This window comes from Akebia trifoliata, chromosome 4, assembly GCF_017979445.1.
Source record: "Akebia trifoliata isolate Shusen 1 chromosome 4, ASM1797944v1, whole genome shotgun sequence".
Classification (NCBI taxonomy): Eukaryota; Viridiplantae; Streptophyta; class Magnoliopsida; order Ranunculales; family Lardizabalaceae; genus Akebia; species Akebia trifoliata.
In genome coordinates this window covers 20,870,884-20,888,367 of record NC_141378.1, presented here as the reverse complement: position 1 = coordinate 20,888,367, position 17,484 = coordinate 20,870,884, and the positions used below count along the sequence as shown (strand labels likewise).

Genomic DNA, 17,484 nt, shown 5'->3' with positions numbered 1-17,484 from the left:
ACTATAGAGCAGGACTTGAGTTCGATCCACCCATGTAGGAGCAAAGTTCTATGTTCTTTCCAATCTTGACTGTCCGACCATTCTTGATGGTGCCACACATCAAACTCCACTTTGGATTGGTGATTTCTAGCCATGCATGGTGGGACCCTTCGCTGATTGGTGGATCCAAATATTCGACAATTATGGATGAGTGGTGGACCAAAATTTGCTTCTCCCTAGGCGCAACAAATAATCAGGAGTGCCAGCTAAGATTCAATTAAACCATTGACTGACTTAAGAGTAGTTTTTATGTCGATGCCAGGAAATGGCAGGAATTGTATTATATGTTTAACTTTTCTAAAGTTCGAATTACACTTCTCCCTCCATTCAATTGCCACTTTCCTTGAACGTTTGATCTAGCCATTATATGAGTATTTTACCTGATTGGAAATGTGGTTTGATTTGAGAATTGTTTCTTGAAAAATGATGACCTGACTTCCTTTGACACTGTGCTGACATGGTAATGTTTTGAGTATCAAAGACTTTTTAATTTTTGTCATTGTATCTCAAGGAAAAAAGATCTATGATTCTCTCAATACTGCCACATCAGTGCAGTGTTGAAGAAAGTCACTTTAGGACTATACTTTTTTCTTACTTGATTTTTAAGATCCAATGATTCAAAATCACTAATAAACTTAAATTTTAGCTGAAGTAGATCATGCATTCATGGTATCATTCAATGGGTGATCGACTAATTGGAATTGAGACAAAATTGATATCAAAACCAAAAGTAAACCACTACTCTCGTTTACTCCCCTCCTCCTAGTTTCAAACGCCCCATACACTCCTTGACCTCGCAGTTATAGAATCATAAATCTTTTTCTTGTGTATTCTAAGGCAAATGATCTACGGTTCTGTGATGACTTCTGAAAAAAAAAAAAAAAGAGCGTTAAATTATCACGACTCATTATTTTATTTCTTATAAGGAAGATGATATCATATGATTTGATTGAAAATATTATTTCCCCACCAAGGATGAGGCCTCTTTTATCTCTATGATTTTTCAAAAGACTTTTTTTTTTTTTTAATTATTATAAAGAAAATCTTTTTCTTTTAAATTCAATTGTTAATTAAATTTTATTTTCCAAGCATATACTTTTCTATTTATTTTTTTCTCTTTGATTTTTTAATTCTAAGCGTCTATTTGATTGCATAGAAAAATCAAATTCCATTGTTTAATTGTATATGAAAAAGGTTGGGGGTAAAAAATCAAAGAAGAAGAATAAGAAGAGAGAGAGAGAGAGAGAGAGAGAGAGAGAGAGAGAGAGAGAGAGAGAGAAGAGAGAGAGGGAGTAAACAAGAACAGTGGTGGTTAGGGATGCACACGGTTCGGGTTAGGGGAAGTATTGGAATTGAACCGAACTTAATCTATTCTACAAATACTGAACCAAAACCGAATTGCGAATAGAACCAATCCAAACCAACCTGAGTTTGGTTTAGTTCTCGGGTCATCAAAAGTTGTATTTCTACCATCATTTTGTCATATTACACCTTGTTTATTACTTCTTGCAAACATGAAACATCCACACTTCCAAGAACAAATTCAAACAAGAATCTTCTATCAAAAGAAACAAATATCTCACAAAAAAATAAAAAATAAATATGACCATCAACGTATGTTTTATCCATGCCAATCTCAAATGAAAATAAAAATTAGAATTCAATCAAGTAAGCCCCTTTCCACTATCTTCCTTCTTATTCCAATCCATAAGACCTAACTATAGAAAATAGACATTATTAATATTGAAGATCTAAAGTTAAATAGAAGAAAATGAATTTGAAGAGGTATTATATGTTAAATATAATATAAATATATTATATTTAATATAATGAATATTGGTTCAATTTTCGGTTTGGTTTGATTCTCAGACACCTTTGAACCGAGAACCGAATTGAATCAATTGGTTCTTCAAATTTTCAACTAAGAACTGAATTGATTGTCTATAAAATTAAATCAAACCAACCCTAATTGCCCAAATTTAATTCAGTTCTCAATTTTGCCTAATCTAATGTGCACCCCTAGTGGTAGTGGTGGAGAGAGAGAGAGAGAAACACACACACACAAGTGCTTAGTCACGACAACGACGTGAATTATGGTGTCTGAAGGTAGCAGAGAAGAAGAGATTAGGATTTTAATTTGGGAGTGAATTTCATTTACCTATAGGGATATGTGAGAATGAAATCTAACCTTTCTTGAATTTTTGCCCATAGTAGAGTTTGCCTATACCTATGCCACATATATTCTTTTTAGGGTTAAGGGTGTAAAAGATGAAAGACAATAAAGTTTGATGAGTATTATAAGAAAAGGTCGGGAAGAAGAAAGACAATAAAAATGAAAGGGTACTATTGAAAAATAAGGAGAATAAGAAGGATAATAAAGTTGGAGGGATACTATTGAAAAAAAGAAAAAAAAAAGAAGAGAAAATGCATTATATAAATTTGAGGGTTATTCTTGAAAAAAGGTTGAAGAGAAAATGCAATAAAATTGGTGATACATCTAGCAAAAGGGAGAAAAGAAAGTGCTATAAAATTTGGGGGTATATTTGGGAGTTGGATTTGAGTCTTATTCCTATGATTCTTTATAATATCTTGAGTTAATTGGATAAGAGTGGTAAAAGGTTCTTGAGGTTGTAACTAGTTTGGGTTTACCTTAAACCCAGATAATCTTAAAAATTAGAAAGTGCAATAAAATCAAAAGTTGTTTTCAAAATATGTTTTGTTGAGAGATAAATTTTATTATTATTATTATTTTTTTGGGGGGGGGGGGGGATTACCCAAATATATTATATAGATAAGAAAAAAAGGGTGAAGAAGACATACTCCTCCATATTTTGGTGAATATTTGAGGTATTCGTGTTTTCAAACTTATGACTTGCCCTTAATTATGATCTTTTCTCATAAATAAATAAAAATAACATAAATGCGCTATCTTCAACTCCTAAAATTTAATTATTTTAAAGCTCTTAAATTTTTATTGTAAATTATTTTTAATCTATTAAACCTCATATTTAGTTCCTTATCTTCAATCTTGCTTTAGTTTTTAACGATAGTCTTTTATTTTTCTATTCAAGTTTCTATCATCTTTTACTTCAAAAATCTGATCTTATTCATGAGGTTAAAAGGTTGAAGTATGATTAAAAAGATAATAATTTTTTCCTCCCAAAGTTTGAATAAATAGAATCTCAAGAAGATTGAAGATTAAGTTAAAATTTTGAATCATGCTAGAGTGACACAAAGGGACATAAGGGTGACAAAAACTTGTGGTGTCGTGCATATCATAGATGCTTTTTCCGCGAGATACAAGTAAAAAGCATCTACGGTTATGTGCGTGCCACCACATCATTTTTGCATCTTTATATATCTGTTTGTGTCATTCCAGCATTTTCCTAAAATTTTTTGGTCATCAAGAGAAGATCGAAGTCAACTCGCAATATCTCAAGCAAGTGTCTCACATATTCATCTAGACAAGGGCGGAGCTAGTAAGGAGCTGGTGGGGGCAATTGCCCCCATAGAACTTTGAGACACCCCTATATTTTCAACTAATTATATGTCTCATTTGTCCCCACTCCCTCACTTCTCTCCTCATTTGCCCCCACACCCCTCATGTCTCTCTAATTTTTGCCCCCACACTCTCACCTCCCTCCATTCAAGTTCTTCAATTATACAACTAATGATAGTTTGCCCCCATTACAAGAAAATCTTGACTCCACCCCTGCATCTAGGAGATGTATGTATAAAAAGTCGTGTTACACTTCTTGTGTTGCGTTGGACACTAAGTCCAACACTAAGTTGACCTGATAATAAATAAGTAATTATAGATTTATTTTCTCAAGATACAAGTTAAAAATTCAACGGTTCTTTATGCATTGCCAGGTGTTAGAACAGTAAAGCATTTTCCATGTTAAAATGACCTTAGTCGTGTTGAAGTGACATTGGATTTATCGGGATTCTTAAATTTCTGATGTGCATTTTCACATAATCGTAGATGTGTTTCCTCAGCATACAAGTAAAAAAGCTTCTACCTTTACGTGTCCACTTCCACGTCAGAAATGTAAAAATCGCATAAAATCCCCCCCCCCCCCCCCCCCAAAAATAAAGACGTTTGGCTAGGTGAGGCGAAGGAATCTGAAATCTGAAATCGGAAGAAAACAAATGAAGATGCCAACTTCCTTCATATAATCACAAGACATCAAACTTTGATATCGCATAACGCCAAAACCCGCCACATGTAAATAAAAAAACAGGGTTGACTTTTTAATTAGAAAGTCTTCACTTGGTTAATATATGTATGACGTGGTATGGATGTAGCATTATAGATTTTTTTTCATCGGGATACGCAACTGTACATGTTTTATGGGGATTGCTGTGGTATCTCTAGAGGAAAAAGATGTACGGTTGCGACGTCAGCCGAGTATTGATAGAGTGAAGACTTTATAGTTAGGAAATCATTATTGATATATTAAAAAAAAAAAAAAAAAAGAGAGCTATCGACTTGTCGTCATATTTTGACTTCATTCAAGAGCATCAATTTTGATGTTTTTCCTCGAAGGAGCCGGAGCGCGTATGATGTATCCAACGCGGAATCTCCAATACTTCTCTTTTATCGGTCTTGGTCTCTCTTCTCATTCTTCTTGTAAATAGTGATCTTTCTTTCTTCTTCTTCTTCTTCTGTTTTTTCTCTGTTAATTAAGAGAAGAACTCGTGATTTTCTTTGAGTCTCAATTGGATTGAAAGAGGCCTCAAAATGGTGAAAGAAACAGAATATTACGATGTTTTAGGGATCAGTCCCACTGCAACCGAAACTGAGATCAAGAAAGCTTATTATGTCAAGGTATATTGTTTTCTTCTACTCCATCATCATTCATTCAAGTAAAAACACTGAGAGAACAAAGTGTTTTTGTATGTGTTTTATTTTTATTTTTAATACTCTTACTCTGAGGGTGATGGTTACTTGTAATCTTCTTTCTAAATATAGATTATGATCAAAGCTTTATAAAAAAAAAAAAAAAAAAATTTGGGTTCGGTTTATTTGTCTAAATCCATGGTCTCTTATGTGCTAATTCAAGTGTGTTCATATTCACTCTCACTACTTCATTTCTTGTTTCTCTATTGGTATTCTTTGCATATTATCAACAAACATGTGGATTGATTTTCCTTTGGTTTATCATGTATTGAGTTACTCTTAATTATTATTATTATTTTTTTTAACAAATACCCTCTTTTCTAATTTTTTTCTTCTTCTAGTTTTTACTACTCTCAATTAACAAACTTCTTGTTTCATGATTGTTTGACAATCATCTCCATAAGGGGCATAGCTTGTTTTTTTTTTTTGGGTAAACTTGACTTGGAGTAATTTGATCGGGATGCGTATATCATTCCTTAAGTATCTTATGATTTGCATCATTTAGAAGAAAAAGAAGAAGCTGTGGGTGGGATTTTATGAATCATACATGTAGTTTATACATTTAGATCAATAAATTTTTGGGTTTTGGATGAGGTAATTTAATGAATGGTGGGTGTTTTTGGAACAGTTAGTTTTGCCCCTCTTCGTTCAATGAATTGAGAAAGGATTTTGGATTTGGAGTCTGTTGGGTCCGCCTAAACATAGTCACCAAATTCTCCGACTTATTCAAAAAGTCATGACTAAATCGTGACTCTTTCCTTAACCGATGCAATGATGATATCTAGATGGGGGTTTGGTGATTTATTATTTTCATTTAATATGAATTTGGTGATATAATATGAGAATACCACCTAGTATGAACAATTACACAGATTTAAGCCTAGTTTGATTTCTTTCCGATTTTTTCCTGATTTTACTGAATTTTTCCCTTGTGGACTTATTCCCGAATGCCTACTTGGTGACTATGCGCCTACATTAATATTTGTTAGTTGTTGTTCCTTGTTTCCTCCTTCCAAGAAAGGTTGGCCGTAATGCAGTTGAGAATAGGACATTTCTTACTGTCAAACAGAACATTAATTATTAAATTGTGGATGGATGGGTGAAGCCCATCAGTACTTCCCAGTCAAAAATTTACCTCGATAGGAAAATTGAGGAATGTTGTGAAAAAAATTAATGGGTTTTCTTATTCAAGAGGGATAATGGACATAGGTCCACTCACTTCTCTCAATCTTGTCTTTTGTTCTTATAAATCTATATTTCTGTTCCTCCAAATGCTCAGTGCTTGAGAATCTATATCAAGTAGTTTCTTTTCAAAACCTGCAATTTTGAGCTTCACTTTTCTTACATTTTTTTATTTTTTCACTAGTGATTTTTTTTTTTCAAGCAATTTTTTTTGGTATCCATTAATTATATATATTCTGTGAATTTAATCTTTACATGAGTATTATACAAATTGTGCTTTCATTTGGAAGATTGATTTGTGTGACTGTTTAGTTCATGGCATCTTACAGATTACTTTCGTTTGTGTCTTGTAGGCACGGCAGGTCCATCCGGATAAAAATCCAAATGATCCTCTAGCAGCACAAAATTTTCAGGCAAGTCTTGCATTTAAATATCATGAACCCTCATCTTTCCTTCTCTCTATTGCCATTGACAAAATGAATATAAGTTTAGGCTTATACTCAACTGGTTAGTTCTTTATATTAAAGCCATGTTCTCATGTATTTTATTGCAAGCTAACCTACCGATAGAGATAACGATATTTATAAAAATTTTATGGACAGCATGAACTTTATTTTAAAAAGTTCAGTTAGTATTTTAATGCTAGGCTCATGCACTCACACTCCATGCAATCATTACTGGTCTCTTGATTTGATGGGACAAACACCCACCCATGCAGTTGGAATATGTGGCACAAAAGGTTCACACTCCTTCTTGCATGACAAATTGCTGCTCCACCCGATCCCAGCCCTCCTCTTGCTTTCTATCACAAAAGTTGAATTTTGTCTTTCTGTCTGAGAGCTCTCTTATCTTTCTGATAAACAATGTTTTTTTTATTATGTATGCTCGAGTATTCCAGGGACACTTCCTTAAACATTTAATGGCATACAAGGCCTTAATTGAGTACTTCATAGCATTTCAATAATGCACTCAAAAGAAAATATTGTTTTTTTAGAGTAGATTATATTTGTGTTGGAAGCATGTGGAATTGATTTCCCTTTACAATCTTGCATACTGCTATCTATAATGCTATGATTGTCCTTCTCTACAAAAATATTTTAGCTATGGATCTTCTTTTTGGGAGTTCTTGGTTTGACAATAATGAGTTTATTTGGGTGTTAAATTATTACTTAATCTAGGATTGTTTCAGGTCTTGGGGGAGGCTTACCAAGTACTGAGTGATCCAGCACAACGACAAGCATATGATGCTTGTGGGAAATCAGGAATTTCAACGCAAGTTTTCTTTTTCGTTACATATGATAATATTTTTTTTAGGAATGGATTGAGGATGTGGTCTCTTTGTCCCATTTAAAATTGAAATCTAGTTTTCATAATTTGACCCTGTTTTGTGTTGCCTGTCATTTTACAGTGATGCAATCATTGAGCCAGCAGCAATCTTTGCAATGCTATTTGGGAGTGAACTTTTTGAGGAATACATTGGCCAGCTTGCAATGGCATCAATGGCCTCATTGGACATTTTTGCAGAAGGGGAACAATTTGATACTAAAAAGTTACAAGACAAAATGAGGGTATGATTTTCGTGTTCAACTTGCAATTGGAAATCTTCAAATAAGCTTTTTTTTTTTTTTTTTTTTTCAATTTGTCCTACATTACCATATTTTATTGCTAAAAAGTGACAAAAAATGAGGGTACAATATTTTGTAATCTGATTCCAATTGGGAATCTTTAAATAAGCATTGATAATTTAAAGTGCCAAATTACCATATTTTATTGCTGCATTTACTTGAGTTCCATTATTTGAAATCCATTATATCTGTTAAGAGGAAGTTAGTCAAGCTTTGTGATGCACTAATTAATAATTATTAATATTGCGTGCCCTTGCAAGCATTTGAGGTGTTAATTATTTAATTAATTAATTTTTGGATTGGTAAGAAATTTTTTAGAATAGGCTTAAAAAAACACAATGAAAGAATAGTCGCACTGGAATAGCCGACTGAAAGGATGGCTCTAATCCCCAATCAACATAATCCCATCTGAGAAGAAGTTCTTGAAACTGTAATACCGATATTCCATAATGTGAGAAATCCACATATGTAAAAGATTTTTGAGCCTCTCATCATTCTCCTCTTTATTTTCTTATTATTCACATCTGGTTATACACCTGAGTTTTTAATTAAAAATAGATTCATTTAGAAACTAATTTTCCTGATTGCTGTTCAGTGGGAATGTTCATGCCCGAAGAAGATTTGGGACAACTTAGTTGTTTGAGAAAGTAAATCTTTCAATGTAAGCTAAGTTTGCTAAGAGTCGGAGATGAAACTCTAATCACCATACACTCCTAGATTAATAAAAGGTAATTTGGGTACAACCTCCCTAAAGTTCCTCACAAGAACACCCAAAATTTCTTATGTGAACTTTAGTCTAAAAGGTAATATTTATATACATTTATTCAAAATATCCCCCCTTACACTGGTTTTGTTACAATTATATATAAGATTTTTTATTTTATTTTTATAAATCTAACTTAAGGGGTGATAGATTAATCTTCCTTATTCGAATAAAATAATATAAATTTTCTAACATGCTACATCAAATGTGACATTCAATTTAGTGTAGCTATGCCACATGAAATGGCTATTGTCTCAAAATCAGGCCCAGAGTTCAATTCCTTTCTTGGCCTTCTTCATTTGGGGTTCAAAGAATCCATCCAATTTTGGTTAGCCTATCTTGACAAGATCCTCACTCTTGATCATCTTATTAGAAGGGATTTCGTGATGCCAAACTTTTTCTTCTTATGCAAGGCCAGTGGTGAATCCATGGACCACATTCTATTGTCTTACCCTCTTGTCTATCCTCTTTGGCATCAGTTGGGTGGATCATAAATCTGTTTCTGCAGTTTTTCAAAGTTGGGATCTCACTGTGTTCTTAGGGAGGAAGAGAATTCTGTGGAATCTTCTCCCAATTTCAATTTGCTGGGGGATTTGGATGGAAACAAATAAAAGGACTTCTTTCCATGATTTATTTTGGAGCAAGGTCTTTGTTGACTTTAAGGGCGTGTTCTTTGAAGATTTTGTATTTGGATGGGAGTCCTTGTGCTCTTCTTAGGTAGTTTTTGTTTTTGGTTTTCTTGGGTGGTCATCTTGACTGTCTTTGTACTTTTCTTTTTTATTTCAATAAAATTTCTACTAATAATAATAATAAAAAAAAGTGTAGCAATGGCGGTTAATATTTTTTGAACTTGTAATCCACTTTTGTTTATGCTTGAAATGTCATAATTGTCACTTTTCGGTTAGCATAATCTTCTTGGTGAGATCATCCTCATAAAGAATCATCCTTTGACTCATCTCCAAGATGGCCCCATGAGCATCTGTCATTCTGTATGTCAAATAACCATCATTTTATCCCAACCCATGTTTATTTCTCCTTTTCAAATTCAAAAAACTAGTTTGTTGGTTGTATCATCTTCAATACTTACTTTGTAAAGCTTATTACTTTCGATGTATTTAACATTGAAAATCCATTTATAATTATTTGCTGTATTAGACACCAATCCCTATTCATGTCTTAGACACATGCCAGCACCACTTTAACCTTTTTTTTTTTTTTTAAATTTATTCAAATATCTTTCTTTTAGCTTTTATGCTGATTTTGTTATGAGCTGTTGATGTAAATCATCATATTGAATCCATTTTCTATATATTTATACACTTGACATGGAGTATTTCAAAAGTTATAAACCACGTGTTTCTTTATTGAAAAAATCACATAATTCCATATGAGTTTGATCGAAAAGTGCAAAACACCGCCGTTCAGTAACTTCTTCCTTCCTCATGCAGAAGTCAGTCAACTATTTTCTTCACTGTGTGTGTGTTGTTGCTTGTTGATGTCCAGAGGTTAAAAAATGTTCATAATCTGGAGAAAAGGATTCGAACCTTTGCATGTTGGTACCAAAAATTGATGCGTTACTACTTGGCTATAATCCATACAGATTCAGTCCCTGGGAAGAGGGGGAAGGGAGAAGTAGGGCACAAAGAACAAGCTAGTGACTACAAGGGAAGTGGCTGACTGCAGCCTCTGAGTCCAGATTGTAGAAAGCCAAAGTGTGATTTGAACCTCCTTCGTTAAGAAAAGAGAGAGAAGGGAAAGATAGATAACAGAAAGCAATCCTTCGAACCAGCCAACCTACAGAGTTGAACACAACACTGAGACAAAAGTGGCTACCCCTTCTTGAAAGTGCAGTAAGGGACTCGTGTGTAGAGAAGGGCTAGATTGGCTTTCCCGCGAATGTGGTTGTTCATGTAGCTGGGCATATCATCCATCTCATCTAGTCGAGAGAGAAGCTTAATAACCAAAGCGGATCTTAGACGAAGCTATGGAATAGTTGCTTGTGCAGGTTAAGATTATGCCGATGTCGACGGCTAATATGAGAGCCAGGGGATCCTGTGACTCGGGGATAAACCCTTCCTGAGGACCGTTCCTAGACGAGTTCACCATCTGGAGACGGCTAAGAATGTATATTAACGGGAGCTCCAGTTGAAGTTGATATAGGAGCAACTCGTATAAATAAAGAACTTGTCTTAGTCACTTTTAGTAAAAAAAAGGTTTTGAACCAGCGAGCGTAGTTTACGGAGCGAGCCAGGGTGCCAAACCTTGCGAGCCACTTGAATATGCATATATGATTAACTAAGTGAATGAGGATCTTAAAGAGAGGTGCTGCGTTCTTTCCTACAAACTTCCTTATGAGGATTGCCGGTGCCCACGGTCTTTCTTATTACTCTTTGTATGTCTGCTTCTTTAGTACATGTTTCGGTTGCAGTGGTGAGATCGAGAAGGTCTATGTCAATTTAGGCAACTAGTACTCTTATTCCAGCACGTACGACAACCACTTATGCACCTAGAGACTCGGGCAATGTTAATCATTGTTCGTTCTTTCCTAGTGTGTGTTACGTGCAAAGTGATTGCTGAAAGCTACCCTACCTTCCAACTTGCCATGAATCCTAATCTAATGGTCTGAACTTGCCCACCAGAGCAACGTACTAACTTCAAGCCCACTTTCCACCGGCAAGCAATGAGTGAAGGGACTGAATGAGGCGTTAAGTGAGCAAGAGTGGCCAAAAGCAGTAAGGTACTTGCGAGCCTGGGAAATAAGGCAAGCACGCTGAACTGGACCCCCAATAGACAAGATCCTATTGGAAATACCTTTTTTCTTATACTATTTTCTCAATATACAATCTCATGTTATGAAAAAAATAGTAAGGGTTTGCTCATATCGAACTCGAAGTGCTATACTATTATACTATAATACTATTATTACTTATGATGTATTTTATTCATATTCCATATGGCAGAGGTGTACTTTTCTTTTTTTCTTTCAAATTCGAATTAACAACTTTTTAGTGTACTTGAAAGCTTCTATCACAAGTGTATTTCACATTAAATAGGGCTAACTGAGATTTTCACCGTTCCCCTTCTTGAGCACATCGCTTCTACGGTCCACGGCTAAAGGAAGAATCGAGAGCTGGTGCCCGGTTCCTCGGAGCTTCTGAACGTGCCATAAACCGTTCGCTATCAGCTGTCTGAGCAACGCGTTGAGCATGAGGTTGGTGAGACCACGAGACGGTTTCTTTCTTTGTCCCTAGAAAGGAGATCCCAATTGGCACTGGTTGGGTAGTAGATGGCATGTGCAAACACACATGTATTACAAAATTTAGGATTTATGCATGATTAAAATTACTATAAAATTTTATTTTTTTAAAGTTTTTAATAGATAATCTTATATTTTAATATTTTATCATTTAACATATTTTTAGGGTCTTTTTTTATTTTAACATATTAATTGAGCCTATTTTGAAGATAACATAATGAAAAGATATTTATATAATTGTAGAAAACTAAAAACTAAAGTAATAGGGTTACAGGGTCTTGGGATTGTAATTTTATTCATTTTGACGAAGATGACCTTTTTAATAATAAGGTTAAATGTCAATGTGGGGGTATTTTTGGTCTTTCTAATTTTGGTGGCAGCAAACACCCATTTAGCCTTCACTCATATAGTACTAAAGATTTGAGAGAGCTGTCAAATTACTTCAATATTTCAGTTACATTGTTTTCATTTTTCTTACATGTTAGTTGTGTTAATTTACAAGCTTACTTAGTAGTTGGTACCTCGGTATTATCTTTGTTATGAAATATTTAAATTATTTTTTTCATGACCTTTACTACATATAAAAAATTGAAACATTGAACCTTTAGAAGACAGCTGGGGTTGTCGATGATCATCCATTTCTCTTGTTTCTCGATCAATTACTATATTTCTGCTTTTTCTATCTATTTAGGGTGATTAATTCTATATTTCTCTTTGTCAAGAACATCATCTTATTAAGATCTCTTAATCTCCTGCTAGTAATTCTTTATGAATTGAGAAAGTCTGCTTTGTTTGTTTAATCTGGCTTCTTGGCTCTTGCGGATCTGAGGACATATGATATGACGGGGCTAAAGGCAGTACTATCAACTGAGATTAGGATGAACTTTGATGAATAAAACAAGAATTGGTATATATTAGCATTGCTCAACCAAATCATTCCTATTTTCAGACAAAATAGACGACTCGACAAACTATAGTGGCTAGAGAGTCCTGAAAATTCCACGTGAAATTGGAAAATGTCAAAGTGAGCTGTAGCTTATAAATAGGAAGATTAGGAGATAATGGTTGAACAATATTCATTAGTGACTGTTATTTTTTGTTTCCTTCTCACTTCAAATCAAACCTATTATTGTTTCCTTGTCAGCATCTATTAGCATTCCTCATGCCTGTTTTATATTTATTTTCTTGAATCCTACATATTCAGCTTTGTTGCCCTATTGTTCAACAATATTGCCTGTTTTGCAATACTTTGAGTTCCCCCCTTCATGCATTAGAACTTATTTCTTTACTGCAGGCTGTTCAAAAGGAAAGAGAAGAAAAGCTTGCAAAAATACTTAAAGATCGACTCAACCAGTATGTGCAAGGAAACAAAGATGGCTTTGTTAGAAATGCAAAAGCCGAGGTATCAAGGCTTTCCAATGCAGGTATTTAATTATATTTTAACTTTTAGCATTTTTCTTAGTCTTTTGTTTGTCTGCTGGCATATATGGATTCCCCAAATATCTATTTAATATTTGGAGTTCTGAACTTTCAGTTTTAGGTATAAAAGCCGAATTAATTGATGCTAGACATGCACCTAAGCTCTTAGTTTGTTTCTAATATGATTTAGAGAGAAATAATTGGAGCCATTGGAACAACTACTACACTTTTCTCAATTTTTTTCATTTCTAATTGTATTTTTCTTCGTCTTACACTCATCTCAACATCCTCATCTTATTCTACGCCAGATTTATTAACATGTTGGTTCTTGACCACCTAACATTCAGATCCAAGGAGCATATTTTGTCTTATTGTCATCTTAGAAAAATTTCCTTTTAATTTGATTGGTAGGAGTCTGTCACATAGCATTTTAGAAGCACACCTCCACTTTAACCATCCAGCTCTGATTCTATGGGCAACATTTTCCTCTTTCTCTCCATCCTTGTGCATAATAGACCTGGATAATGAAAGTGGTTGTTTTGGGGTATTTTTTTTTTTCATGCTAAGAAATTAGGCATTTAAGTATGTGGAGCTTTAGATTGCCTCCAATCTTCTTAGTTATTTCCTACCTATGCTTGCCACAAAAGTAAATCCAAAACCCTCTTTCTTTCTATATATTATCACTTTTCTGATTTAACCTTGCTGTATTTTTTCAGCGTATGGTGTCGATATGTTGAATACAATTGGTTACATATACGTAAGGCAGGCGGCCAAGGAACTAGGGAAGAAGGTAATATATTTAGGAGTGCCATTCATTGCTGAGTGGTTCAGAAACAAAGGCCACTTTATCAAATCCCAAGTTACGGCTGCGACAGGTATCTGTTGCTTTTGGTTTCTAGGTTTCTGGAATGTTTATGCACATATAGTATTACTAAAGTTTATCCTTCTATGTGTTTCTGAATTGGTTGTCGTGTCGTGTCGTGGGTGGCTATGCCAATGTCAGGTGCCATTGCTTTGATCCAACTACAAGAGGACATGAAACGACAACTCAATGCTGAGGGAAATTATAGTGTGGAAGAGCTTGAAGCATACATGCAAAATCACAAAAAGTTGATGGTTGATTCTTTATGGAAACTTAATGTTGCTGATATTGAAGCCACTCTTTCCCGTGTCTGTCTGATGGTATGTATTTCTTATTTTTTCCATCCCTTTTGATGTTCAACACTTTGCACTCTATCATTATATGTTCCTTGTTGATTGTAGGTTCTTCAAGACAGCAGTGTCAAGAGAGAGGAGCTCCGTGCTCGTGCAAGAGGGTTGAAAATTCTTGGGAAAATCTTTCAGGTTTTTTTCTCCCTCATTTCTGTCTTGGCTGCGGTTATGGGCGCCCACCGTATTAATAATGGCACCCATGAACTATAGGAAACTTAAGTTTTACCATGATTAGAGCACCCCACCTATGTCGACATTTTCATGTCAACATTGAAGGAGGCATGTTGACATGCTTCCAAAAGATTTTTTTAGCCTTTGTCGACAGAACAAAAAACCAGTGGCTGAAATTTTTTGGGGTGCTCAAAACATAGAAATAAGTTAAAAGGATGCCTTACTAAGAACTGGGGTGCCTTTAACACAGACCTTTTGTATTTTACATGGTTTCCTTGACAATTAAATTTTAAATACTTAATTGCGAATGTGATATTAATTTAGGAGGTTAAGTCTAATGGGAGTGGAAGTGAAGTTCCATTCAACACATCAGTTCATAAGCTGAATGGAAGCGAACGGATAAATGATGCTAGTTCTCTGGATTCGTCGCCAAAATCTCCACCTCCGGAACAACCAACTGATGCAACTGTACCTACGGAACAACCAACTGATACAGCTGTTTCCCCCAAGGTACTTTCTTCCCACTTATAGGCTTTTCGATGCTCATCTATGCAAATTGGTTTAAAAGCTCATTGGAGGACTCTAAAAGTACACCAAGGGTTAACTCGGTTTCTATAGAAACTTTAATTTTTTTGATAGGTAAATATTTATTTACTAAAAGAAGTCTCCTAATAATACAACCTAAATCATTGGAAAAAAAGGGCAGCAAATAACAAGCAACAAAACACCTAATCAGATCTCACTAGAACAAAAGATCCTCAAAGACGAATTTGTTTGGATTCCTTAAATATTTTTTCCATAAGAATAAGAGTCGTAAGATTGCAGAAAATCTTTTAATGAAGGGTCCTTCACTTTGAACGCCCTGTTATTCTATTCTAACCAAATTCCCCAACAAATGTTTTTAAGGACCAAAGGATTCTTTTTTTATGAAAGAATTCTTTGGGCTGCCAACTCTAAAAAAATGGTTAAGATTGAATACAAAAAACATCAGGAGATTCTGAATAATGAAAGAAAATGTGCACAAACTCTTTTGCAGAAGAGGAATAGATTAGCAGATGATTGATCAATTACCCACTTGGCCTACAAAGAATTTTTTTTTTTTTTTAAAGAGAGATTCTATTGCCACACCAACTTTTCCTAACGCTACCCCAATTCATATGTGAATCACCAAAGAATTAGCACACATTTTGGGGTGGCGTTAGCAAAAGTTGGTGTACCAATATAAGCTCTCAAACGAAAAAAAAGGCTCAATTGTGAATTTGGAAGAAAATAAAGCTAGATTAGTTAGGTTTCAGCATAAGTACTTGAAACTCTTAAAAATTTAATCAGATAATTAAGATTAGTTGAATTCAATCCATTTAGCTTCGAATTTTTAGAATTTTGATACTTTTAGAGCAATATATTGAAATTATTCTGTATTACTGATTTTTGTTTTCTTTTACAATTGGACCTACTACTAGAGCCCATATGTGAAATCTCCCAAGTTTGGAGGCATTCAGTATAATAACAACATCCTGAAGCCGACAGCCCCAACTGGTGCACAGATGCATTCAACATCACCAGGCAGAGAATGAGGGTTGTGGAAGTTTGATCACATTTGTGTGAATTGTCTTTAGTGTAATCTCGCCTTCGTTGTATTGTTGTTATGGCTTATAGGTGGAAGGGGTTGGTGTTGCTTCTTGGGTGCTTGCTTGGATGCGTATTGGGTTGTGGATATTCAGTTGGAATGCCACCCCATCTCCTCCATATGAACATGCATCGTGTAGAGTACATATATTTAAACAAGAAATATATAGTGAAGAAAGGTCACTGGTATTGTTCAAATCTTGTCACTAGTTAGCCAAGTCTAGGATCTGATGTACTAATTGGAATTGTCTCTTTGTTTTTGGGGGTTATAAGGTTTGGATCTTAGGGTCCACGATTGTATATTTGAGTTTACATGGTGCTTGTGCTTTTCATGATTTTGGTTCTTTTCGATTGCTTGATGCTATTGATTTCAAGTACTGTGCCTTATGACCCTTGAGACTTGTATGTGCAATTCATCCTACCTAGACTTGTTCATTCTGAAAGTCATGAGGAAGAAAAGGTTGCCTTTAAGTGCACCCACCATGTTAATAAGGGCACCCATGAACTATTGAAAACTTAAGTTTTACCATGATTAGAGCACCCTGCCCAGAAGAATTTTTTTGGTGTATGTTGATATGTTCATGTCGACATTACTTGGTCAATGTTGACATAAAAAAAAAAAAAAGTGCGGTGCTGAAATCTATTGGGGTGCTCAAATTATAGAAATAAGTTAAAAGGGTGCCCTTATTAAGAATTGGGGTGCCTTCTACACTGGTCCGGAGAAAATGAACTCGTAAATATGGTCAAAGTATACAGTGTATGGGCACGTAACCATGCAATTAATGCACGTCACAATGAGATTTGCTGCAATATGTGATCGGTCTCACATGAGAAATATCCAAGGTTACTCAGTTGGAATAGTTTGCGAAATATGATAAAGACAACCAACCCTCAGTTCAACACTTCATCCATCGATGCGGTTATGCTAAGTTCAGCAGCCCCTGCATCCTAGTTCATCAACCTGTATTCGCTCACCGAGTTAAGACCCCCAAACAAGTCAAACATCTTCAGACTCAATCCCTCTGATGCTGAAATGCTCTACTGCCAACGATTCTCCACCACAAAGTTCTTCCCTTGCCACATTTACTCAGTCCTTAACAATAAAATCAACCTAGGCCCCTTAGTCGTGGTTCCTTCCAACATGCAGGGGCAGATTTAGAGTGGGGGCTGTGGGGGCACTTGACCCACAAGAGTTTTCAAATTCTATGGATTAATGTGCTATTGAGATGGATTTTAGCCGCGGATAAAGAAATCTGTCACTATTGTCCTAACAATTTTTTTTTCCACT

General features: G+C 35.0%; 1 protein-coding gene across 1 annotated transcript; it reads left to right on the top strand.

Moving 5' to 3' along the window:
- The first annotated feature begins 4,588 nt into the window (after positions 1–4,588).
- On the top strand, positions 4,589–16,531 carry LOC147404424 (chaperone protein dnaJ 10-like). Its single transcript, XM_086440363.1, has 10 exons — positions 4,589–4,870; positions 6,478–6,537; positions 7,314–7,396; positions 7,533–7,692; positions 13,063–13,192; positions 13,904–14,062; positions 14,191–14,369; positions 14,451–14,531; positions 14,895–15,080; positions 16,031–16,531. The coding sequence occupies exons 1-10, from the start codon at positions 4,784–4,786 to the stop codon at positions 16,142–16,144; spliced, it is 1,239 nt and encodes a 412-aa protein (XP_086296489.1). The 5' UTR covers positions 4,589–4,783; the 3' UTR covers positions 16,145–16,531.
- The last annotated feature ends 953 nt before the right edge of the window (positions 16,532–17,484 follow it).

Excerpts from the sequence above, each read along its gene's own strand:
- LOC147404424 (XM_086440363.1), top strand. The coding sequence starts at position 4,784 with ATGGTGAAAGAAACAGAATATTACGATGTTTTAGGGATCAGTCCCACT. Across the intron at positions 6,538-7,313 it reads TAGCAGCACAAAATTTTCAG|GTCTTGGGGGAGGCTTACCA; the intron begins GCAAGTCTTGCA and ends GGATTGTTTCAG. Across the intron at positions 14,532-14,894 it reads TTCTTGGGAAAATCTTTCAG|GAGGTTAAGTCTAATGGGAG; the intron begins GTTTTTTTCTCC and ends ATATTAATTTAG.